Consider the following 26567-nt stretch of genomic DNA (forward strand, 5'->3'; position numbering starts at 1 on the left):
AGTCAAATATCAAATACCACAAGATCCGCCTTTGATGTGATTCTAGAAGCAGAACTTTAACCCTCGTGTTGTCCTGCAACTCAAATTTATCCATTTTTAAGTTTGAAAATGTAGGAAAAAAACTATTTTTTCACAGTGAAACTTCTGATGTCTACATTTTCAACATTTTTGGGAAATTTTTGAACAATTTTTGGTGGAAAAAATAAATGTAAAAAGAAATATTTCTTTAAGAACATTCACACAAAAAAATCCAGCAAATTTCTAGATTTTTTTGTGAATGTTCTTAAAGAAAATATTGGAAGTTTTAATAATATATATGCAATGACTTTAGATATTTTACACATTTTTTTGGAAGATTTTTACTATTTTTTTTTAAATATTTACAAGAATTTTCTTGCCAAATTTAGGGACTTTTTAAAATAATTTTTTTTAAGGGAAACTTTAAAGAAATTATTAGAATTTTCTTCTGAAGGTTTTGCAAATTTTCTGAAATTTTGGGAATTTTTTTTGCAGAATTTTTGGATTTTTTTCAGACTAGGAAATAATATTTTCACATTGAAACTTCTTCAACATTTTTGGGAAATTTTTGAACAATTTTTGGTGGAAAAAAAGAAATGTTTAAAAAAAGTTTCTTTAAGAACATTCACAAAAAGTCAACCAAAATCCAGCGAATTTTATAGAATTTTTTTTCAATGTTCTTAAAGAAAATATTAGAAGTTTTACTGATCTATATATAAAATCACTTTAGATTTTTTTTTTAAATTGAAGCTTTTTACTAATTTTTTGAAAATATTTACAAGAATTTCTTGCCAATTTTTTAAAATAAAACTTTTAAGGGAAAGTTTTAAGGAATTAGTGAAATTTTCTTCCTGAAGGTTTTACAAATTTTCAGAAATTTGGGGATTTTTTTGCAGAATTTTTGGATTTTTTTCAGACAAGGAAACAATATTTTTTGGTGCTCGTAAATGAGGACAACAGGAGTGTGTAAAGTGTGTGTAGCTGCTGATTCTCAGGTTTGTGTCTTTTTATGTTTGTGTTGTGTGTATAATATGTATTGTGTGTGTTGTGGAAGTGTGTGTTCACGTGTCTAAGTGTGAGTTTGTGCACACATAGTGATCACTTTTCACTTTTGTGTATTTATTTACAGATGCTTTTTATGTGTGTGTTCTCATGCATATAGAAAATGTGTACATGTTGGTTTTTGTTTATGTTTATTGTGTGTTTTGGATTGTGAACTGTGTATATTTCTGTGTACATAAACAGTGTGTATATGTTTGTGCGTACATGATACTGACATTTTACTGTGTGCTGTGTGTGTACATGCGTTTAAGAGGAGCGTGTGGGGCAATTTTAAACAGTTTTTTTTTTTTTTTTACTGGACTGAATGTGTGTGTGTTTGTATATTTATTCCTATATTTGGTGTTTAAACATGAGTGTATGTGTGCCTTTTTTGTGTCTAAATGTGTGTGTGTTCATGTTTGTTTGACTGTGTGTCTCATAAAGATATATTTTGAATGCTTGTGTGCGTTTGATGATTTTCAGATATTATGTGGGTTTACAGATGTCTTTTTGTGCGTATAAATGTGTATTTGTGCATCCGTTTGTCAGTGTATGACGTTTTAAATGTGTCTTTCTATGTGTGTGTATCATGACATGTTGTGTGTATTTACATGTGTATCAGTGTGAAAACAGCTCACATTGAGCTGTGTGTATATTTTGTGTGTGTGTGATTTTCTGTGTTGTCTAAGTAAGTGTGTACATATGACTGTTTGTGTTTTTATGTTATGAGATGTGTGTATTTGTATATATACAGAAAACGTGGAGCTTTTGTGTGTAGAAATGTACATGGAGCGTGTGTGATTACTGACTTTAATGTGTGTAAGTGTTGTCATGTTTGTTTGACTGTGTGTGTGTTTTATAAAGATATATTTTGAATGTTTATGTGTTTGATCATTTTCAGTTGTTGTTTTCAGTTTAAAAGTGTCTTTTTGTGCGTATAAATGTGTATTTGTGAGTCCGACTGTGTGTGTGAGGTTTTAAATGAGTCTTTTAATGTGTGCATTGTCCTGTTTGTGTGTTTTCCTAACATGTTGTGTGCATTTACATGTGTATCAGTGTGTATCCAGTTTATACTCAGCTGTGTGAGTAATTTGTGTGTGTGTGATTTTTTTGTGTTGTCTAAATGTGTGCGTACATATGAGTGTTTTTACATTTAGAAATATGTATATTTGTATATATGCTGAATTTATGCTGATTTTAATGTGTGTAAATGTGTGCTTTGTCATGTTTGTGTGTGTCATATAGATATGTTTTGAATGCCTGTGTGTGTGTTTGATGATTTTCAGTTGTTGTTTGGGTTTAAAAGTGTCTTTCTGTGTGTATGAATGCGTGTTTTTCATGTTTAATAAAGGTACGTTTTGAGTGCATGTGTGTGTGTGTATTGTGTCAGTGCGAGTCCATTTACCAGTTTATGCACAGGTGTGTGTGTGTGTGTGTGTGTGTGTGTGTGTGTGTGTGTGTGTGTGTGTGTGTGTGTGTGTGTGTGTGTGTGTGTGTGTGTGTGTGTGTGTGTGTGTGTGTGTGTGTGTGTGTGTGTGCGTGTGTGTGTGCGTGTGTGTGTGCGTGTGTGTGTGCGCGTGTGTGTGTGTGTGTGGTTTTACGTGCGTCTTTCTTCGTGTGTTTCATAACGTGTAATTCTACATGTGTATCAGTGTGAATCCATTTACCAGTTCATCCTCAGCTGTGTGCGTGTGTGTGTGTTTTTGTGTGTGCGTATGTACATAAGTGGTGGAGTCACAGAGTGGGTCGCTGTTTGCCTCGCTCATAGTGAGCGTCGCCATGGCAACGGCACTAGCAGCACAGTGTGAAGTGGAGGAAGAGCTGGCGGAGCTCAGCGTGAAGGAGGCAGGTTCAGACAGACGGACGGACGCTGGTGTCACACGGAGACACGCAATTGGTCGGCGTGGTTGATGATGTCACGTGTTTAAGTGGCGTTTAAACATGTGAATCCTCGTGAAAATTACCGAGTTGTCTGACTGTGGTGACCTCACAGCTTGTGTTGCCTTAGTGTGTGAGTGTTTGATCGGCGATAGATGATCAGCTCAGGGTCACAGAGAGTTAATGATCAAATCGAAACCCAGGAAGAGAAGCAGAGACACTCAGAGGGAGGAGGGGGGGAGGAGAGGTGTGTGTCATACTGAGCATGCTCTTTGTGTTAACTTCCTGCTCTCTTCTTCCTGACAGAAAAAGACCGTTCAGAGGCCGGCGTTGAACCACACGGAGAGGGAGGCAGCCGAGGAGAAGCTCTGAGAGAATCAAACCTGAGGAATTATTACAAGATCCAGCCTGAAGCCGTGGATTCGTCTGCCGTCTGTTTTTGTTTTTTCACCCTCTCTGTGTTTTTGTAAGAGGATGACTCATTGAAACTGACAATCTTTTTTTGTTTAACAGTCAGAGTCGCTGTAATGTTTGACCTCTCCCTGAGACGCTGAGATTCTCTCTACTTCTACGTTTGAAGTTTCAGAGAAGCTCTGGGATTTTTTCTTTTTGAGCTCATCTCTTTCATTTTCTGTTGGTGTTTGTCTGTTATCTCACGCCGTCTTTTCCTGATAACGTTTGGTTTCTCATAAGAGGAAGAGAAGGAGGCGACTGTTTCTCAAGTTTCTCAGCCAGGCGCCTGAGCAGCATTTGCATTCCAGTTTGGCTTCCACAGGCGGACAGATCCTCCCTTGTGTGCGACAGAGTGTGTTTGTGTCCCTCAGTCATACTTTAACTCGTATTGGGGGACAATAATCGGCCCTGTGTGTCTCTTCTGGGAAAAAATGGGATCAGAAAAGGACTCAGAGTCGCCTCACTCCTCGGTGAGTGGCGTCCCCAACCCTAAGTGCCGACCGGCGGGCAAACGTCAGGGCCGCATCTCCTTCCACAGCCTCTTCCACAGCAAGAGGGGCTCTCGGGGCACCAGGGGCCCCAAAGGAGGAGCGGCCACTCCTCTATCCCTCCACCACCAACACCACCCACAGCAGCTGCTCCCGTCTGCCTTGAGTTCTGCCGCGGCCTCCGCCACGCCCACCACTACCACCACCACAACCGCCACCACGCCCCAGGACGCCGCCTCCGGCACCCCATCGAAGCCACTGTCCTCCAGCCAGCCGTCCCTGGGTGGAGCCGCCTCCTCCGGGGACAACAACCTCCTGGAGTGCCCCCTGTGCCTGGTGCGCCAGCCCGCCGACCAGCTGCCCGAGCTGCTGGGCTGCAGCCACCGCTCCTGCCTCTGCTGCCTGCGCCAGTACCTCCGCATCGAGATCACAGAGAGCCGAGTCCAGCTCAGCTGCCCTGAGTGCGCCGAGCGTCTGGCCCCGAGGCAGGTGGCCGACATCCTGGACGACGCCGCCCTGCTGGAGAAGTACGAGGAGTTCCTGCTGAGGAGGTGCCTCGCCTCCGACCCGGACTGCCGATGGTGTCCGGCGCCCGACTGCGGGTAAGAAACCATCAAAACTAAGTGGGTTTTTTAAGGGAGATACTGATTTTTTTTGTTATCAAGTAGACCGCTACCGATATTTGGAACCGATACACAAACGAACAACACAAAGTCGAACACAAAACTTCACTGACATACTTTAGGTCATGTATCCTGAAGTGTTGATTGGCTGTTACTCATGACATTTAACTAATCGGACTTTGCTCGAGACCCCATTAATCTATTTTAAAGTCGCTCACAAAAACTAACGATAGTCAGAAAATCCTGAATATTGGATCCGATAATCAATCGACGACAATTAAAAACAATCAGGAGTCAAACTATATGGGTTTTTTTGAGGTTGATTCTGATTATTGGTAATCAAGGAGAAAGATACTGATATTCAGAACCGGTACAAGTTTACAGGAAAAATTTCAATCCTTGTTTAAAAGTTTAGAACAAAAAACTTCACTGACATACTTTAGGTCATTTATCCTGAAGTGTTGATTGGCTGTTACTCATGAAATTTAACCAGTCAGACTTTGCTTGAAACCCCTTTAATCTATTTTAAAGTCACTCACAAAAAGTAATTTTAGTTGGAAAATTCTGGGTATCAGATCCGATAATCAGTCGACCCTTAGAAACCGTCCATGATGATCTCACTTCTGACTCTTTGTCTCTATGGTGCTAGTTTGATATCTGATCCAGAACCAGCTCATCTGTCCTGTTTTTGTTTCCAAATTCCTGTTTCATTGATGCAATGGAATGTCTTCACCCCACTGTCTCCTGCATTTTAGCCAGAAACTTGCTCAAACATGAGGGACCTCGTGTTTCTTTGAGTAGTAAAGGTTCAACCTCTGAGGACCATGAACACCACTTTAATCTCTCCAAATCTAACCAACATTTTGTGTTTTTCAATATGAAATTTTGACTCAGTACTGCTGGATTAAATTTAGTAGCCCAACAATCTGCCTGAATCATCCCCTGGTGATCCTGAATATTCAGTTTCATCTGCTAAAAGATTGATTTCTGCTTCTCTGAGGATTATATTTTCAGCGTCTGAGTGTATGAGTACGTTTTCCACTGTTTTGTGTCTCCATGAGTGGGATCATTTTCACTCTCAGTGGGGATGAAAATGAACCTCGACTGGCTTTTTAAAAATCAATATTACCAATATTATCCTAGGATGAGCCTGTTATTGGGCCTCTTTGCTCAGGATACTTTGGCTGTTTCTCTGCATGCTTTTCTCGTGATTTTAATCAGAGTAAAATAAACTCTGAGAAAAAGAGGCAAGGCGAATTTAGAAAACGGCGATCAGAGTGACAACTTCAAACTCCCTGTTTTTTCTCTCTAGGAAGCCAAAGGTATTTTACCGTCATATGAAAACAGGGAAAAACCCAAGTCTTTGAACAGGGAAACTGGAACTAGCAAGTGTTTGAGAGTTTTGACTATAATGATTAATGGATTAACTCTCTGTATGGTAGAAAAGGTATGTTGTCTTTGAAAAAAATCCCCAAATTACACCATTTTGTCAGAGCCAGAAACTGTAAGAACAGAAAAAATCTGTAGATTTTCAACCTTTTGACAGTCTTTGAACTATTCATGTGAGGCTTTTGATTTCATCAGGAAAATTAATCAGATCTAAGCTTAAAATATTTTGTGGCTCATTTAAAAAATATTGCCAAATGTAAACCAGTTTTACTGACTATATTCTGTAAAAAATTAAAAATTCTGCTCTCCTTGCCACAACCGTGGAGCCATGAATGAGTCAGCTGCAACCAACTGTCATGTTACAAAAATTTAGGGACTTTTTAGTTCAACTGCAGGTTGTGTTTACACAAAGCAGAGAAGAGAAACGCTAAGGAAATAATGAAATCTCTATAACACGTAGAGCAACTACTGTTTCCCAGTATTGGTGACGCCTGTAGGCTTCTGGGAAAATGTTGAACATGTTGATTCCAGTTTTTTTTGCAGTTTTTGTATGACAAATAATCAAAGAAATTTTACTTATTTTTATGATTTATGGCATCCTAACTGTGTCATACTGACAGAAGACATTTCCCTCTATTCATGTTTGTACTGTTTCCATAGAAGTGTAGGACTTTAAACTGAAGTGTAAAATGAGCCCACGGTGAGTAAAAAACACCCAGAAACTGCCTGAGGGTTAACCAACTGGATTGCATTCTTGAGAAAAAGACTGGAAATGAGGTCACAAAACCAACAGTCAGGACGATAACGAAAGAGTAGTCATTATTTATTGTAAATTGCTGGTTGGAGTCTATTTCAGTTCAGCTTCAACGTTATCTGATTGGAATTTAGTATAAATACCTGTCGATCATTTACGGGATCTCATATTTGTTTAAATATTTGTTCTGGAACTGAAATGAACGCCGAGTGACACAATTAATCAATTAAAGCAAACAAGTCACTGTGATAAACAAACTAAAAGACTACAAAGTAAGAATGCAGCACAGCCAGAGGCAGTTCAAGTATGTATGACAGCCGCTTGAGTGAATTCATGGAGGGAAGCCAGAAGATGTTTCACATCAGAACGGCTTCTCCAAGGCTGGAAGCAAAGTTAGCGTCCATTAGCACACTTTAGCTTCCGCTAGCACACATTAGTGTTTTTTTTTTGCACACATTAGCTTCTTGTAACACACATAAGCTTCTGTTAGCACACATTAGCTTCTATTTGGCACACATTAGCTTCTGTTAGCACATGTTGGCTTCTGTTGGCACACATTAGCTTCTGTTAGCACGCATTAGCTTTTGTTAAACACACCTTAGCTTCTATTCGCACACATTAGCTTCTGTTAGCACACATCAGAGTTTCTGTTAGCACACCTTAACTTCTATTAACACACAATAGCTTCTGCTATCATACATTAGCTTCTGTTGACATACATTAGCTTCTGTTAGCACACATTAGCTTCTGTTAAGACAGTTTTTTTTGGCACACATTAGCTTCTGTTAACACTTTAGCTTCTGTTTGCACACATGAGAGTTTCTGTTAGCACACTTTAGCTTCTATGAACACACATTAGCTTCTGTTAACAGACATTAGTTTATGTTAACACATATTAGCTTCTGTTAGCACACATTTGAGTTTTTGTTGGCACACATTAGCTTCTGTTAACACACTTTAGCTTCTGTTTGCATACTTTAGAATTTCTTTTAGCACACATTAGCTTCTTTTAGCACACATTACAGTTTCTGTTAGCACACATTAGAGTTTCTTTTAGTATGCATTAGCTTCTGTTAGCACATGTTGGCTTCTGTTGGCACACATTAGCTTCTGTTAGCACATGTTGGCTTCTCTTAGTACACATTAGCTTCTTTTAACACACATTAGCTTCTGTTAGTACACAGAGTTTTTGTTGGCACACATTAGCTTCTGTTTGGACATTTTGGCTTCTGTTGGCACACATTAGCTTCTGTTAGCACACATTAGCTTCTGTTGGCACATGTTGGCTTCTGCTAACACACATTAGCTTCTGTTAGCACATGTTGGCTTCTGTTAACACACATTAGCTTCTTTTTGCATACATTAGCTTCTGTTAGCATTGCTAGTAAAAGGTCGGCTTTCTATTGGATTTGCCAGTTTTCTATTGTGTCTCAGTTTTTGTCTGTAAAACGTAGCACTTCAGGCTATTTCCTTACTTCCTGCTGTAATTGTCTGGGTTTCAGATGAGCAGCATTGACTCAGTTTCCACGTAAATACCGGGGGTTTTCTGTCGAGGTCACAGAACAGGAACCAGAGTGACCCGACATGCCAGAAAGAGTGAGGAAGTTGAATGTGAAAGCGTAGAGAGCAGCTGAATCTGGGTTAGAGTCTCTGTGGTCGGAGCCTCGGGTGGGTTTCTGGAGGCTGAGCTGCTCTCGTCGGGTTTCTGGAACGAATGCGAGGCGTTTGTTTCATCATAGAAAGCGCGAGTGATTCATTGTGTTTGTGTTTGTGTGTGTGGGTCGGACCGGCAGTGATATTCTGCTGCTGTGGTTTCTTTACAGTAATACCGGTACTGTCACAGGGGAAAGAAAAAGAGCATCTGTGTGGAAGTAGCACAAACCTGACCATGTGTTCATTTCTGTTTCTGTCACAGCTTCTTCTGAGGTTTGTAAAAGTAAAAGTGTAGCTTTTAGTCTCAGGTAGAACATTTAAGTACTTTTATGAAATCAGAAAGCTGTGAAATTTACAGCTTTTCTTCCTAAATGCAGCTCTAGGACACTTATAAATAATTTTAAAGAACAATTTACATTTTTTTTAACAGGTTTTCACAATTTTGTTTAGTATAATCACAGACAACTTGACAAAATTACAGTACAGTAAAGTATTAATCAAAATGAACCCATAAAACCATAACTAACATCTACATTAACTGTCTGTATTTTTGTAAACGTTAATTCATTTTTCTGCAACATTTGACCATAAAACTTGACAATTTTTCTCTATATTTAAATCAGTAAAAAATTTCTGATTAAATTACGGAAAAAGTATTCACTTAAACATTGATTTATGTATTATTAAGGACTGAAAATTGTCAAATATATGTTTAAATACTATTTTACAGATTTTTATTAAGTAACAGAAAAAAGCATTAATTTATGCATTTATCATAAAAGATGCTCACTAAAACTGTAACTAATGCCCACATTAAATATCTGTATTTTTATAAATATAAATTAAATTTTATACAACATTTGACCTTAAAATTAGTCCTTTTTCTCTATATTTAAATCAGCAGAGAAATAAAATAAATAAAATTATTAACTTATTCAGTCATCAACGCATTATTAAGGACTAAAAAATGCTAAATTTAAATTTGTAACATTATTTTACCGATTTTTCTATTTTGTTAAATTACAGATAAACTAATAAAGCAATTTATCCCACAAAATAAACACACTAAAACAGTAACTCATGTTCACATAAAATATTAGTGTTTTTATAAATGGTAATTAGTATTTCTACAACATTTGACCATAATATTTGATATTTTTTCAGTAAAATTAAGTCAACAAAGAATACAAAAATGTTTTTTAAATATTTTACAGATTTTAACAGTTTTGGTAAATAAAATCACAGAGAAAATATTTTACAGTTTTTTTTTTCCATTTTTGTTAAATTACCAAAAATATTTATGAGAATAACAGAAAAGTATGAATTTATACATTTATCACAAAAAACACAAACTGTAAATATTAATAAGGAAAAAAAGATCTTTTTTTTTACTTCTTTAACTGAATATAATCATATTTTTTTAAATTTAACTCAGCAAGAAATACTGCTATTTTACAGATATTTGTCACTATTTAAAGGAATACTTTTATATATTAAGGACAAAGAAATGTTAGATTTAAAAAATTACATAAATTAACTTTAAATAAAGCTTAAAACTGTATTTTTTATAAATGGTCATTTGATTTTCTATAACTTTGGACTGTAAAATTAGACAAATTTTCACAAAATCCAAATCAGCAACAGTATTAATTTACAGAAATTTGCTGTTATTTGAAAGAGAACATTTGTATCATAAGGACTGAAAATGGAAATTATTTACTGTTATTTCACAGATTTCACCTTTTTTATTTAAGTACAGATAATATTTAATAAAATCACAGAAAAAATCACTAAACTGAGATTATTGACCTACTTCAGTTAATCTCTAACTGGCCTCTACTAGTGTGAAAATCTATTTTTATTTATTTATATTGTTGTTATAATATAATTGTATATTATTTATTATATAAAAATATTGTTGTTTCCATATTTTATTTGTTATACATTTTATCAAATAAAAAGAGAATAATAATTACCATATACAGGTAAAAGCCAGAAAATTAGAATATTTTCATAAACTTGATTTATTTCCGTAATTGCGAACAAAAGGTATAACTTTTACATTATATGTAATCATTGCACGCAGACTGATGCACTTCAAATGTTTATTTATTTAATTTTGATGATCATAGGTGGCAACAAATGAAAATCCGACATTCCGTGGGTCAGAAAATTAGAATATTGTGAAATGGGTCAAGTTTGAAGACACCTGGTGCCACCCACTAACCAGCTGATTAACTCAAAACACCTGCAAAGGGCTTTAAATGGTCTCTCAGTCCAGTTCTGAAGCTTACACAAACATGGGGAAGACTTCAGATTTGACAGCTGTCCAAAAGGCAACCATTGACACATTGCACAAGGAGGGCAAGACTCAAAAGGTTATTGCTGAAAAGGTTGGCTGTTCTCAAAGCTCTGTGTCCAAACACATTAATGGAGAGGCAAAGGGTAGGAAAAACTGTGGTAGGAAAAAGTGTACAAGCGACAGGGATCACCGCGCCCTGGTGAAGATTGTGAAAAAAAACCCATTCAAAAATGTGGGGGAGATTCACAAGGACTGGACTGCTGCAGGAGTCAGTGCTTCAAAATCCACCACCAAGAGACGCATGAAAGACATGGGTTTCAACTGCCGCATACCTCGTGTCAAGCCTCTTTTGAACAAGAAACAGCGCGCAAAGCGTCTCACCTGGGCTAAGGAAAAAAAGAGCTGGACTGCAGCTGAGTGGTCCAAAGTTATGTTTTCTGATGAAAGCAAATTTTGCATTGCCTTTGGAAATCGAGGTCCCAGAGTCTGGAGGAGGACAGGAGAGGCACAGGATCCACGTTGCCTGAAGTAGTGTGAAGTTTCCACCATCAGTGATGGTTTGGGGTGCCATGTCATCTGCTGGTGTCGGTCCACTCTGTTTCCTGAGATCCAAGGTCAACGCAGCCGTCTACCAGCAAGTTTTAGAGCACTTCATGCTTCCTGCTGCTGACCTGCTTTATGGAGGTGGGGATTTTATGTTCCAACAGGACTTGGCGCCTGCACACAGTGCCAAATCTACCAGTGCCTGGTTTAAGGACCATGATATTTCTGTACTCAATTGGCCAGCCAACTCGCCCGACCTTAGCCCCATCGAAAATCTGTGGGGTATTGTTAAGAGGAAGATGCAGAATGCCAGACCCAAAAATGCAGAAGAGCTGAAGGCCACTATCAAAGCAACCTGGGCTCTCATAACACCTGAGCAGTGCCAGAAACTGATCGACTCCATGCCACGCCGCATTAATGCAGTCATTGAGGCAAAAGGAGCTCCAACCAAGTATTGAGTACTGTACATGCTCATATTTTTCACGTTCATACTTTTCAGTTGGCCAACATTTCTACAAATCCTGTTTTTGTATTGGCCTCAGGTAATATTCTAATTTTCTGACCCACGGAATGTCGGATTTTCATTTGTTGCCACCTATGATCATCAAAATTAAATAAATAAACATTTGAAGTGCATCAGTCTGCGTGCAATGATTACATATAATGTAAAAGTTATACCTTTTGTTCGCAATTACGGAAATAAATCAAGTTTATGAAAATATTCTAATTTTCTGGCTTTTACCTGTATATGTTTATTTTATTTCTTTATATCTTTCTTCATCAAAACTACATCTGTCAAATCAGATTTTCATTGATTTCATCCATTAAAACAGAAAGAATATCGAAGATTTCTGAAGGCTGCATCATCTTAACAGCAATCTTCTCATTTAATATCGTTTTCTGTATTAGTACCACAAAGGAAATGCAAGAATTCAACCTCTGAGGACCACGAACACCAATTTAATCTGTCCAAATCTAACCAACATTCGGTGTCTTTGTGTGCTAGAATAAATATAATAAAACAAAAATGAATGAATCATCCTCTGGTGATCCTGAATATTCAGTTTCTTCTGCTGAGGATCATATTTTCAGCCTCTAAGTGTGGGAGTAGATTTTTCACTGTTTGTTTTCTGTCTCCATGGGTGGGATCATTTTTACCCTCAGTGGGGATGAAACTGAACCTCCACGGGCTTTTTTAAAAATCGATATTACAAATATTATGTTGAGGCCGTTAACGAGCCTCTCTGCTCTGGATGCTGTGTGTTTCTGTGCAGGCTTTCGTTTTAATCAGTTTACTGTGGGATGAAGAGGCGAGGATGATTCTGTCTGCAGCTGTTTGGATGTTTTAGAACCAGTTTGATGATGACGGTTTCATGAAGGTGGAGTTAGCAGAGACGAGCTGTGGGTCGGTTTAACGTCCCGGTAGAAAATAAACCCAAACCAGAGAGTGTGTTTTCATCAGCAGCATCAGTGAGGAGGTCGACCGCTGACCTACATACTTAACAGGACGATCCTCCGTCTGACGCCAGCAGTGACTCAGCTTCATTTCAGACAACTTCACCAAATTGTTATTCAACGCAAACAGCCGGAGCTGCACACACACACAGTAACACACACAGACACACGCAGTAACGCACTAACACACACATTAACACACAGCTGGGAGCTGCTGGTGCTTTCTGGAGAGGATTCGTTCTCAGAAACGGTCAAATAAAAAGGTGTGAATTTATTCTGCTGAGAGTTTGTAGCTGAGAACAGACATGGTGTTGTGGGAAAGTTACGTAAACGTGATCTGTTTTTTCAGTCTTATCTGCTCTAAGAGATAAACAGAAGACCATAGAGGATGAATATTTGTGAAAACAGAACTGGATAAATTACCCAACATTTTACCAGAAAACAGAGATGTCTGAAGTTAACGTTTTTCAGCGTCCTGCTGGTGAACAAAGCGTCTTTAATGTTAACTAATGTGTTAAACAGACAAACACTGCAGCAGTTAATGACTGTTCTTATTATGGATTCATCTGTTGAGTATTTTAGGGATTTATTTATGAGCTTTTATCGTAGTAGCCGACCCAACGACATATTTTTCCTTATAAACCTAATTCCTTTTTTTCATTCATATTTCAGTCTGCCCGATTTAGATTTTGTTCATTTTTCTCTCTTCTCAAATCTGCTGTTTGATGCTGAGCACACTGTAAAAAAAATAGTGTTTTTTAACTGTAATTTTTTTTGAAGAATTTACTGTTGTTTTGCAGATTGTCTCTGTTTTGTTATATTTGTAGTATAATAATAACAACAACAACAACAACAATAATAATAAAAAGGATCATTTACATGTTAACCATGAAAGATGACAGGCTGTAAAACTGTATTATATTCATGCCTAAAAAAACTGTATTTTAACAATAATGATTTTGTACTTTTTATCTCTTTTTTTGCTGTCTTTAATTCAGCAAAAAATCAATATTTGACAGATGTTTGTCATTATTTGAAAGAATAAATATGTAGATTGAGGATTGAAAAATAGCAAATCAGTTTTACTTTACAGATTTTCCCTGTTTTTAATTAGCGATAATTTATAGTGAAACCACAAAAAAATCTAAACATATCTGAAAAAATAATCGTTTGTCCTTTTATAGTGTGTGAGCATTAAATTAAACCATTTTACTGTCAGCTAAATCTGAATAACTAGCATTATTTTTACAGTGATTTGTTGTTATTTTCAACAGGTTTTCCAGTTTTTGACAGTTACAGTACTTCACCATGTTTTTTTTTACATATTTTTCTGCTGCTAGATTTTCAGTGTTTTTTTGTTTTTTTAAAAATGTTTTTTGTTTATTTTCATCACTGACTTTCTGTCTTTATTCGGCCAATCAGGCCTCGACTGGACTGACTGTCAGTCCTGAGCGTCCAGTCAGAATGGAGCCTCCTCCGTCTCCGCCGGATGTCAGTTGCTATGGCGACTATCGATGCTGCGTAGAGGGAGCGTTGCCAGGGGTAACCGGAGTTGGAACTTAATTAAACAGATCAATACGGCGTGCTTGTTGTTTTGAATTGTGTGTCTTTGTGTTTCTGTGAGTCGTGCTGCTGCTGCTGCTGCTGAACGCTGCCCGCTGTTCCTGCAGCATCTGTTGGTGCTGCAGTGTCGCATTTACGGCCTCAGCAGGATTCCCAGGTGGTTGTCGGTGGAGCTGAACACCGTCAGGGCTGTCTGTGCACGTTTCCTCTCAACACGCAGCATGTCGGCACTCATAAACCTCCTCCTCCTCCCCCGACTCGTGTTTGTACGTTTCCATCCCGGTTCGTGATCCTGCATGCCCCTTCCACCCTCCCTCTGCCCGGTTTTGTTTTTCCTCTTTGTTCCTTTGTGTTTCTGGGTTGTTTTTTTTCTTCTACACCCTGGAAATGTCTCTGTGTTGCTCTGATAGTGAGACAGTGTTGCCCTGAGATGCTCTTTCATAATAAAAGCCCCTGTGGCTGCCTGTGTTTTGTTCTGCAGCCAGACGATGAGCTGTTTTCTAGCTGGTGACTGTAGTCGGCCAAAGAAAACACTGAAATCATGTCAGATCTTTAACCAATCGATTAATCATAGGGACAAAAACAGCCAACCACATTATCTCTAAATTACCTGATTGAAGCACAGTTCACTGAGTTCACGCTACCTGCAGCCTCATCAGAAAAAATGAAGCATGAATCAATATAACAAGCTCCTATTTACAGCATATTTAACCATCTTTTTTAAAACAAAAAAATGTAGAATATTGTGTTGTTTAAAGACAGTGCAAATATCTGTAAAATAATTACATTTAATCAAATTTAAATGCAGTAAAACATAGTTGTTTTGTGGTTTAAATATTGTAAAATTTACATAATTTTTGGAAAAGATCAGATTTTTGATGTGGACATTATTTACAGTTTTCACATGTAAATTACATTTTTTTCTGTATTTTTAAATATATATTAACTGTAATTTAACAAAACTAAATAATGCTAAATGTACAGAGTTATTTATCCTTTTAAAGCCCTTTATACACTACTATATTCTACTTTTTTAATAGCGACAAATATCTCTAAAATAATGACATTTTTGCTGATTTTATTTCAGTAAAATTGCATAATGTTTATGGTCAAGCAATTTAAAAGAACAAAATATTTGTAAAATTTAGACCTATTTTTTGACAGCATTAATAGTTTTTTTTGCTTTTATTCTGGCTTTATTTTAGTAAAATAAGAATTTTATTTTATTCTGTATATTTGTGAATTAGTAAATTGTTTGAATAAAATACATTTAATTTTTTTTAAAAATATACAAATTTTCACTATTTATGATGGTTAAAAGGTGAAGTCAACTTAAAAATAAACACAAGATATTTGTTCTTTTTTTTAACATGCCTGTGCTGCGTTAGCATTTATACCACGTCTTAGATTTTCATGACGCAGCTCAGAAACGTTGAACAATGCGTGACCAGAATGAGGAAAGTTTCAGCTGCAGCCTTGACATCTGGACCGGGGTTTTCACATGACGGTTATAGTGAATTTTAAAAACAGAGAAATGACCAGCAGATCGGTTTTCCACTGAAGAGTCCGTTCATTACTCATCTGCTGTTTCTGTTCAGGAGACCTTGAAGCGGCAAAGCGCTGATGCTGCAGGAAGAAAAGAAAAACGGCAAACTGGCATTTCTGTGTTTTTGTTGATGCATTTATTGAAGCTGCTGAAAACACTGTGGGTAGTTTTTAACAGAGCATTTGCTCCATAATTACAGAATAACTGGGATGTTTTCTGCAGAGAGATGTTTAACTCTGCAGGAATGTCACTTCTTGTCTCATCTTGTTCCGGAAAATGCAAACTGCTGTCCGCTCTGATGTTGGTTGTGTCCTGACAATCGAGCGTTTTGACGGCGGATACTTAATGGCTGCTGGGGGTTGGCGTCGTGCCAAAACAATTAGGGGTTTGTCGCGTTATCACTTCCTCCACGCTGCTCTTCCTCCCAACAAACAGGACTTAAGAAGCGCAGCAGGAAAAGTGGCAGCGTCTTTGTTCAGCCGCTGAAATCGCTGCCTGCTTTTGTTTTCGCTCCTCCGAAGTGTTTTCTCCCACTTTTCCTCCGTGACAGGCCTCCTTTGTGATTGCTGCAGTGATTGACACTCTCTCATTTCTCAGTCTCTCACCATTTCTTTTAATTTCCGTCCTTATCGCTCCAACATGTCACGCTTTACTGCTATATTTAACGTTATCTGCGTGAACGCGTGCTGCTGAACGTCAGGATGTTTGGTGTATTTATAGCGAAAGTTGGTGTTCTTCGTGAAGTTTGTGAAAATAAAAGTATGCAGTTGGTTTTTTGTCCATTTCTGCTTTCACTTTGCATTTGTTTGTTAGGTGGAAATCTGGAAAAAAAACGTATCAAATTCCTACTAAAATCTAGTTAAATACAAAGAGATGACAGATTTGTTATGTCCTTTGGTTGTGGTGCAATAGAATGGAATGCATTTGCTGTTTTCCAGGAGTTTGGTACTATTTGTTTTAGTACTGGATCATATCTTTGAGTCTTTGTCATGTTGCAAGTCATTTGTTTACAAAAGCAGCAGTTTAGCACTAACATCTCAAGAACTAAATCAGTATTGTCTGGTTGTTATGACTCTTTTATGGCAGAGGGACAGCCTAGTTAGTTTATTCTGTAAATAAAAGTGTTGTAATCTGACTTTAGACTCCAACACTGAAGGATTTTTCTTGCCATTTTCTAGTATTAATAGCAAATAATGAGATATACAGGCGGTCCTCGACTTAGATCGGAATTCCGTTTTTGCTGTAAGTCGGAACTCACTTTTTCCTACGCATCCCCTGTATATAACACCGTACAATGTGGCGTACAACCAGTGAATGAAAACAAAGGTGTCTTTCTCTTATATTACATGAAGATGTATTTGTCTGCTGGACTCACCAACTAGTTCAAAATGTCCAATTCCGACGAAGCACCGTAGGTCGTAAACCGAGGACACCTTGTATAGGCAGAAATAAGAGGCTTCAAATGAGTGTGAAGGTTTTTTTTATTGTATAATTATTTTAAAATATGAGGATTTTTTTGGTGCCTTTTCATGTTCGCTAGTTAATACTTCCTTCTAGCAACTTTTAAGGTAATTTTGTTGCATTAATACATGAGTTGACATTTTGCCTCAATGAATGAAACAGTGATAACTCTGTGTAGCTGTGTTGGGAATGCAAAATTAAATTTTTTTATTATACAACAGTCAAAATCAATAGTCGATTAATCATTAACAATGTATAATATTTCTCCAGTTACGGTCACAAAATTCTCCCGTCATAAATTGCTTGATTGCACCACACTGTTGTTGGAAATGCTGTTTTAGAGTAAGACTTCTTAGAAAATGTGAGTGTTGGCCGGAAGTCATTTCCCGCAATGAACGTCTTTGTAATGGTGCCCCTTTACCAGCGAAACAAATTGGTGGAACAACCAGGTCCTACAGCTAATCTACGTTTTCTGACATGCATGACCTTCTTGTTTTTCTTCTACCTTAACAGTTAGTGTATTTTTATTTAGCTAATTTACTAGCGATTACTTACAACTATGGCCTCTCGTGATTGACTGTTAGCTTATGAGGCAGCTAGAATTTCAACGGTAGTACGTCTTTCTAGGCTTTTAACTGATTTACCCAGAGTTAGCTAAACTGATGAGGAACTTTTACAGCTGTGGGGAGGAACTCACAATGTCTTATATCTGGCTAAACAAAGAAAAAAATGCCATCAGACATTGGACTTTGTGTTCAATCACTTGAGTAACACATTTCAACCTCATTTCCACTTTTTTTTTTTTTTTTTACATCATTTGCCAAACTGGCACTTTACACAATAAACGATACCATTTCTAAATGTCTAAAATATTAGACAATGTTCCTTTTGTGCCATTTTTGCACTTGTGTGGCTTTAGTTAATCAACAACACGAACCTGGAGGCAGCTGTGTTTTCTATGTGCAACAAGCATACAAAGGTTGAAAATGACATAAATTCGAGAACCAACTTCCCACTTTCAAGGTGCATCGAATGCAGCATCAGCCCTCAATAGACTGTGACAGACACATCTAATCATCTGACAAGTCTTTGTCATGGTGCCCCTTTGCCAGCTATACAAACCCTCGTTAAACATTTAGAGACTCCAACTGGTGGAACAACCCTTTCATAGACATTTTCTGACATGTATGACCTTCTTCTTTTTCTTCAACCTTAAAGGTTAATGTTTTTTTAATTTGTTTAATTACAAGCGACATTTAGATTTCAGCTGGGCTACGTGAATGGCAAATATTCTATATCTTCACTTGGAATAAACGTGGCTAAGCGTTACTCCAGTTTCAGCTACAAATATGGCCTCTCATAGCTTACGAGACAGCTAGGATCTCGATGGTAGTCCGTCTTTCCAGGATTTTAGCTGTGTGCTTGTGGATTACCCAGAGTTGGTTGAATCAGTGAGGAACTATGGCAGCTGGGGACATGTTTTAGTTGTCAGTTATGCTGCATTCAATAGCTACTGGGAACTCACGCTGTCTTATATCTGACTAGATAAAGGAAAAAATGCCACCAGACATCAGATTTCGTATTCGGTAACTTGGGTAAGGTTTCTCAACCTCAACGTCTGAATTTTTTTTACGTCATTCCCCGAACTGGCACTTTACACAATAAAATTTACCGTTTCTAAATGTCTAAAACACTTTAAAAAAAGGTTCCTTTTGTGCCATTTTTGCTCTTGTGTCGCTTTAATCAACAAAATGAACCTGGAGACAGCTATGGTTTATTTCCCACGAGGATGAAAATGATGTAAATTCGAGATCCGGCTTCCCACTTTCAGGGTGCATCAAATGCAGCATCAGCCCTTGATAGACTGTCACAGACACATCTAATCATCTGTTAAGTTTTTTTTTGAAAAAGGCTCCCCTTTTCAAAGAGTTTCTGGTGCGTCAGGTTTGATTAGTTGGGCTCTCTTGAGTAAAACCAGTCGTCTGTTGTGGCGTAACCTTGATTCCGTTCTCCCAACCCAAACACAGTCCAGGTGAAAGCTAAAATAAACACGTATTTCAGCCTGTTTTTCATTACCAAACACCTTTGTGTCATTAGTGGAGTACAGCTGTACGTTCACTGTGCTCCTTTCTCACTGTTGTACTTTGTGAAATCCACATTGATTGACCTCATCCCGTCTCTTTCCTCTGCTCTCAGTGTTGTTAGTAAGTGATTACTCCATTGATCAAATCTAGTCTCTGCTGTCAGTCCACTGAGAGCTTTTAGGCTACGTAATGTACCCATTAGTGGCCATATTAGAGACTGACTCAACAGTTTGCAGCATTTCTAAAGATACAGCTTGGTTATGTCACATGTTGCTAAATGCGGTGGCTTCGGTTTGAATATTTCATCCAGTGTCGGCAGCATGTGGTTGCAGATAGAAGATACAAAGAACACCGGTCAGCCACAACCTGAAACCACCGACGATAACATGAATTATCTGCTCTCAGTGGCACCTGTCAATAGGTGGGATATATTTGGCAGCAAGAGGTCACTCAGTTCTTGACGTTAGTGGGATGAAAGAATCTGAGAGACTTTAAAAGGAACCAGGATGCGTTTGTGAATGACTGGATCAGAACATTAACAAAAGTTAGTGTGTGACAGCGGCCTCGAAATTCCCCAAATTAGAATCTGATTGAGAATCTTTAGAATGTTCTGGAAAAACACTGGAGACTCCACCTCACAACTTCTAGGATTTAAAGGATCTGCTGCTGGAGATTTGGTGACTAAAAACACTGATGTCTGTGGAGTTCAAGCCTCAGTGAGTCGAACGGTGTAATATTCGACAGATGGTTTTCATGTTGAGGCTTGTTGGTACGTACTTTATGAGATACTGTTGTACAGGCTGGAAAAAGTCAAATTCGTCTCATTAGGAGATTAAAATGTTTGATTTCTGGGGGCAGAAGAGTATAATGAAATCTCACCATAGTAAAAATAAATGCACATTTTCTTGTCCCTGCTTGTATCTCTGACTCTTGTCTCACAACTGACTATAAACCTCACTACATCTCTTATTTTCCGGCAAACTGATGTGATTCAGACAAAGACAAGAACTGTACATGAGTGCTGTTGGTATTGTGCAGATTCTTCTATATGCAGATCTGTCAAGGTTGCACAGATTCATTCAGATGTGGAAAACAACAACATTGCTCAGGGTTATTCTAAATACAGGATGTTAGGATTGCACAGATTCTTTGACAAAGAGAAAATAATGTTAATAATATTGATTTTGGACAGATTCCTCTATATGTAGAAAAACTCTCAATTTCGCAAAACATGTTTCTACACTCGTTTGAGGAGGTGTTTTTGACTTTGTCCACATTTTTTGAAAATGTTCTGACATAGCTGATCAGCTTTTTGTTACTTTTTAGTTATGTGACGATCAGCGTACATTTGTCTGTTAGCAACATTACTCAAAAACAGATGAATGAATTTGGATGAAATTTTCAGGGAAGGTCAGAAATGACACAAGGGTCAAGTGATTGGATTTTGATAGTGATGCAGCTTATAGTCTGGATCCATAGATTTGTTAAAGATGTTTGCATCACTGTGAAATAACTTTATGGCGTCACTGTAACCATGACAACCAGCTGCCTGCTGATGAACACATGATTGTGATCCTACTACAAATCCACCATTATGGACTTATCAGGAGTTATTGGTAAGAAATAATACAAGGAACAACTGATTAATTTGTGGAGGTGTTTCCGAGTCTCGTCAATTTACGTCTACATATTTAGGTGACGTGATTCGGTATCCATACATAATGTACACATGAATAACACACGCCTATGCTCAGCGAAAGGTCATTTTGTTTCTGGGTACATCTATGTTAAATGGCCACATTCTATAATGCCGTGATTTCTGACGTGAATTTTTAAAGATTTCAGCCATCGGAAATGATACAACGACTGAGCAGCCTTGGTGGAGTACCGCGCTCTCTGAGTGCTTTTCTTATTTTGTTGTGTGAAACATCCAATAACAGTTGGGACCGAAAACAATTCCTGAAGACGTCTCTCCGTTTTTTCTCTTGTAAATGATTCTTTTTGAGTAATTTTTAGCAGTTGGTTTCCATTTCTGGCTTCTTCTACTCTGTTTATTACAGCCATGAAGCCTATAGCGCCACCTTCAGACAATACCTAATTTATTCAGGTTGTGGAAACAAGTCGAAGTTGTGCCTTTTTTTCGTGACGTTTGAGAGGTCGCTTGAAATTTGCTTGATAGTGACATAGAAGCAGCACTATTGGTGCATTTAAACAGGATTATCTGTCAATCGGTGCCTCATAAGTCGTAAAATATCAGTTTGTACTTTCTCAATTGACTAATTTGTGTCTCCTCTGTCTTCTCCTGTCAGGTTTGCCGTCATCGCCTCAGGCTGTGCCAGCTGTCCCAGGCTGGTTTGTCGCAGGGAGGGTTGCGGCGCAGAGTTTTGCTACCACTGTAAACAGGCCTGGCATCCCAACCAGACCTGCGACTCGGCCCGCCAACAGAGGGCGCAATCCCTGCACACCCACAGCAACCACTCGCCCAGCTACACCCAGGAGCAGGGACCCGGTAAGTACCAGAAAACCAGCGCCGAGGCCTCCCCGGATCAGGACTAACCGCAGTCTGACACAGTGACGTACAGATGTGTGCGCAGACGTAAACATTCAGATAAAATCTCCTCCTCCGACATAATCACTTTGAAAATATTCTTCACACCTCTGAGAACTCTCTGCCGCCGTGTCGCTGTCAGTCTTCATCACATGTCAGGCTGCTCAATCTGTCAGAGCGCTGAGTCAAAGTCGACGTTCCCACCGCTGGGCCGAGCATTCAGTCGAGCATGAGACACTATTTATATCACACCTTCTGCACTTGATAGTTTCACATCTGCAGCATCCTGCATCCTGCCGTTCTGCATTTTCAAATGTCACCTAAACATTTCTCAGAATAACCCGAGTTAGACTGAGCATCCACATCGAATAAACTGCTCGCTGAAGTGTTGCACAAAGTGAAAAAAAGTAATTTCACCCACAGAATTACTTAAGACAGCAACAGCATCGCTTGTTTGTGAATGCAGACATGCTACTTTTTTTTTTTTTGAAGATCATCAAAGCAATGTTGTAAACAATCAATTTCACATGACACTGAAAACCCCTTGCAGCTGAATTCTGACATTTAGAAACTTGAAAAACTCAGTTTCAGCTTTGATCTTGGAGGAAGTTTACATGTGGGAGGTGACAGACAGCATACTGGTTGTCTTGATCACAGATAAAATACATACAAAGCTTTACAAACATCTCTGTGTGCATTTTGAAAGAGATTAGCTTATTAGCATAAAAACTCTGCCAAATATGGTCATTTTTACACTTGGGATTTTGTATAGAATAAACAAATCACTCCATTTATCATATTAATTAGTGAATTTAAGATGGATTTCGAGAGTTTTGTTTATTTTGTTAACTGTTAGCTTACCTTAGCTAACAGGCTGCTGGTTGGATCTTCATGTTGAACAGACAGACAGGTGTCAACACAACAAAACAAAACATCACATTTAGACCTAATTATACTTGTAGAAATGATAGATGCAAACAGACGCGTTTTTACAAACATCCCTCTGAGTAGTTTGGCCCATTTGCTGTTTCACTTTCTAGAGTTGTGTCTTTTCATTAACTGTTAGCTTATCTTAGCATGAAAACTTGTGTGGAATAAGCAAATAATCCCTTACTTTGTGTTAATTAGTGAACTTGAAGTGGATTTTGTTGCGTCATGTAAATAGATCCAGGCTAGCAGTTTGCATTCCTTATGCTAAGCTAACGTTCTAGGTTGTAGCTTCACATTTAATGAACTGACATGTACGCAACAAAGTAAAATGCCATATTTAGTGTGCTTGTTGTAGTGATGATAGATGCAAACATCCAAATTTTTACAAACATTTGTGTGTGAGTTTTGGTCGATTTGCTATTTTTCTTTCAAAGTTGTTTCTTTTCACTGACTGTTAGCTTGCCTTAGCAAGTGTGGAATATAATAATAGTTCGTGAACTTTAGGTGGATTTTGTTAAGTTGTGTAGATGGATCCAGGCTAGCAGTTTGCATTCCTTATGCTAAGCTAGCAGGCTGCTGGACAGACAGACGTCAACACAACAAAACAAAACATCATATTTAGTCCTTATTATATTTGCTGTAGTGATAATAGATGCAAACAGACAAATCCTTACAACATCCCTGCAAACATCCCTGTTGCATGCATGTCTTTAATCCTACTTTGATTAAAAATCCATTAAGTAAATCTCTCCAGCTGCCCTCCTTAATTCACCACTTCCAGTCTTCTTCTCTATGCCAAGACTTGAAGAGGAAAGACAGCGATCCAGAAGTGACTCATAGAAAAGTCCAGCCACTCCCTGTTTCTGTCTGTCTGTTTACCTGCTGCTCAGTCAGCCACATTCAGACAGAACCAGAGAGGAGAAGACACGGTTGGAAAACAGAGAGATAAGAATGGAAAATAAAGAGAGGAGTGGAATAAAGTGAGGGTGAAACCGAGAAGGGGGAGTTTGGTGAGTCGTGTCAGCAGAACACAGACAATAACATCGACTCCTACACGGTTTCAGCCACATCTGCCACAGTGGCTGCAAGTTAAAATGCCAAAATGCCCTTTAAAGAGCAGATCCAGCACCAGAACTCATTGGCTTCTTGGCTTTCTTCCCCTTAAGATGCTTTTAAAGTAATGCAGTTGTCTAATCCATTACTCTAATGAAGTTTGATCTCATTGCCAAGAGGAAGACAACTAAAGACAACTATAGAGTTCTCTTTTTCATATATTTTAAACATTTTAAGTACTCAAATCTACAAAAACACACAGAATGCATCTTTCAGTCTCATTTGAACGATACAGAAAAGAAGTTTTGTCTTATTTTGAGTCAACTGGGATTTAAAGATGTATTTTTAGAAATTGCTTTGGTGCCAAAATCCTCGAATGTCTTTCCGAGTCACTGCTGGTGTTTAGAAGTTGCAGAGTTTCAAAACAATGGGACGCTTTGGGATTTGAGGGGGCTGTTGTGTGTTTCAACCAAGTCAGGGGCATTCTGGAAAATATGCTTATTCACCGTCCTGCTCACAGTTAGATGAAGAAATGTTATCATTAATCACAGTAGGTTAAATATGAAGCCAGCTGATTAGAGATTACAGGTAGAAGTGATGAAATCCAGCCACCAGCATCTCAAATATTCATTAATTAAAGGTCTTCTAAGCATTTTTTAGGCCTTTTTATCATGCATACTACCGTTCAAAAGTTTGGAGTACCTTAGAAATGTCCTTATTTTTGAAAGAAAGGCAGTTTTTTCAATGAAGATAACATTAAATGAATCAGAAATCCAGTCTAGACATTGTTAATGTGGTAAATGGCTATTGTAGCTGGAAATTTTTAATGGAATGTCTAGTACGGGTACAGAGGAACATTTCCAGCAACCATCACTCCTGTGTTCTAATGCTACATTGTGTTAGCTAATGGTGTTGAAAGGCTTATTGATGATTAGAAAACCCTTGTGCAGTTATGTTAGCACATGGATAAAAGTGTGAGTTTTCATGGAACACATGAAATTGTCTGGGATATATGTGATGAGTCAAGTAAGTAGTCATGGTCCAGCTTTTCCATCATCAAAAACACTAAATTCAGACTTCCAGGGTTTCGTACATAACAGATCTGAAGAACCGATGATGTTCATGCTGTGGTTTTACAGTGTTTAAGCAGAGCTGTAGAGAGCTCCCATCAATGTTATTTTTAGGCAGAAAAAGACTATTTTAATAGGAAAAAATTGATAAAATATGAAACCCAAACACTTAAAATCTTCATTCATGTCTAAAAATAAACCGGCACAACTTGTGAACTTGAAGCTTTGAGGAAATTTCCATTTATGAGATTCATATGGAATTTTCTTGTAAAGACAGTAGACACAAACCCTACTGAAACAGACCCAAAAACATAAAGGTGAATGTTGTTAAAATGAGACACCTGGTACATTAGGAAAGTTGGGCTTTATCCTGTAATAAGTATTTCTGTGCATCTTGATTTACTTTGGGTATTTTGTGTATTTTTTCCTACATGTTCTAATTGTTTGCACTATTTTTGCTGCTGTTACGACGGAAATTACCCCACTGTGGGATTAGTAAAGGCTTATTTTATTTTATCTTAGCTTATTTTATCTTATTTTAACTTCTCTTATCTTTTTATATCTGAATTTAACTTACCTTGTCTTTAAGGAGTAAATAAATTAACTCAAAAGTAGTGTTTGTGCAAAGCTGAACTGTTAAACTTATAAAATCCTATATATATATAAATGTACTGACTGATTGTATTTTGTCTTGTTCTGTGATGTAATTGTCTCTCAGCCTCAGTAAGAATCAGCTCTATTCAGATTTTGACCTTTTAAATTATGCAGATTTTGTTAGCGTCTCATTTTGCCTGTTGCATATTCCAAAAATGTGATAGTGCTCTGAGTCACTGAGATGGAAAAAAAATTCTGTGGTTCACAAAATACAGAGTTGAGGCTTTGGAATTATTTATTAATTTTTCAGTAGTTTCCAGTTTACCAACAGTCGCTACGCAAAAATCACTCAAAAGCATAAAAATCTCTCTCAGACTGTAGAGAAGTTGAGTTTTTTGGGCTGTTTTCATGTCATCAGTGACATCACGTGCTGACCTCGTCTTCTCTCCGTCTCCAGCTGATGACATCAAGCCCTGCCCTCGCTGCGGCGCTTACATCATCAAGATGAACGACGGCAGCTGTAATCACATGACCTGCGCCGTCTGCGGCTGTGAGTTCTGTTGGCTCTGCATGAAGGAGATCTCCGACCTGCACTACCTCAGGTACATCCCATAATGCTCTGTTTCTGTCAGCTCAGCACGTGTTTGGTGAGAAAACCTGACCAAGTCTCAAATTTTATAAAAAGTATTTATTTCATTAAAAAAAAAAGAGCTTGATCTCTGAAGATTCTGTAAAAAACAAAAAATTCTGAGCTCTGTGGTGCAAATGTGGAGCCACGACTGACTGAGCTGTGACCAACAGTCATCTGACAAAAAATCAGGGAGTTTTTGGCTGAACTGCAGGATGCGTTTGTACGAAACAGTGTATGGTAACAAATTAGAGTGACTGAGAGAAAAATAAATCAATACAGCGTGGCTTTAAAACCGTATAAATTTGTTTGAAGATGCATTCAGCATGGCGAAACATCAACAGCAGTGTGAAAACACCTAGTTTGTAGAGGTTGACTCAACGCGCTTGGTGAGAACACTTAACCAAATCTCCAATTTTCAAAAATTACTTGTCTCATTTAAAAATATTCCCAAAGTAAAATGTTTGCTCGAAGAAGATTCTGTAAAAAAAAA

General features: G+C 37.9%; 1 protein-coding gene across 2 annotated transcripts in view; it reads left to right on the top strand.

Moving 5' to 3' along the window:
* The window catches only part of rnf19b (ring finger protein 19B), a 127268-nt gene that overhangs the window by 84738 nt on the left and 15963 nt on the right, over nucleotides 1–26567 (top strand). For both annotated transcript variants that reach the window (XM_051955609.1, XM_022220652.2), the window contains exons 2-4: nucleotides 3244–4480; nucleotides 21561–21760; nucleotides 25904–26048. In XM_051955609.1, coding sequence (XP_051811569.1) covers nucleotides 3822–4480; nucleotides 21561–21760; nucleotides 25904–26048 — 1004 coding nt within the window. In that variant the 5' untranslated portion in view covers nucleotides 3244–3821. The remainder of the gene's footprint in view (nucleotides 1–3243; nucleotides 4481–21560; nucleotides 21761–25903; nucleotides 26049–26567) is intronic.

The sequence above is a fragment of the Acanthochromis polyacanthus genome, chromosome 11 (genome assembly GCF_021347895.1).
Source record: "Acanthochromis polyacanthus isolate Apoly-LR-REF ecotype Palm Island chromosome 11, KAUST_Apoly_ChrSc, whole genome shotgun sequence".
In the NCBI taxonomy this organism is placed as follows: domain Eukaryota; kingdom Metazoa; phylum Chordata; class Actinopteri; family Pomacentridae; genus Acanthochromis; species Acanthochromis polyacanthus.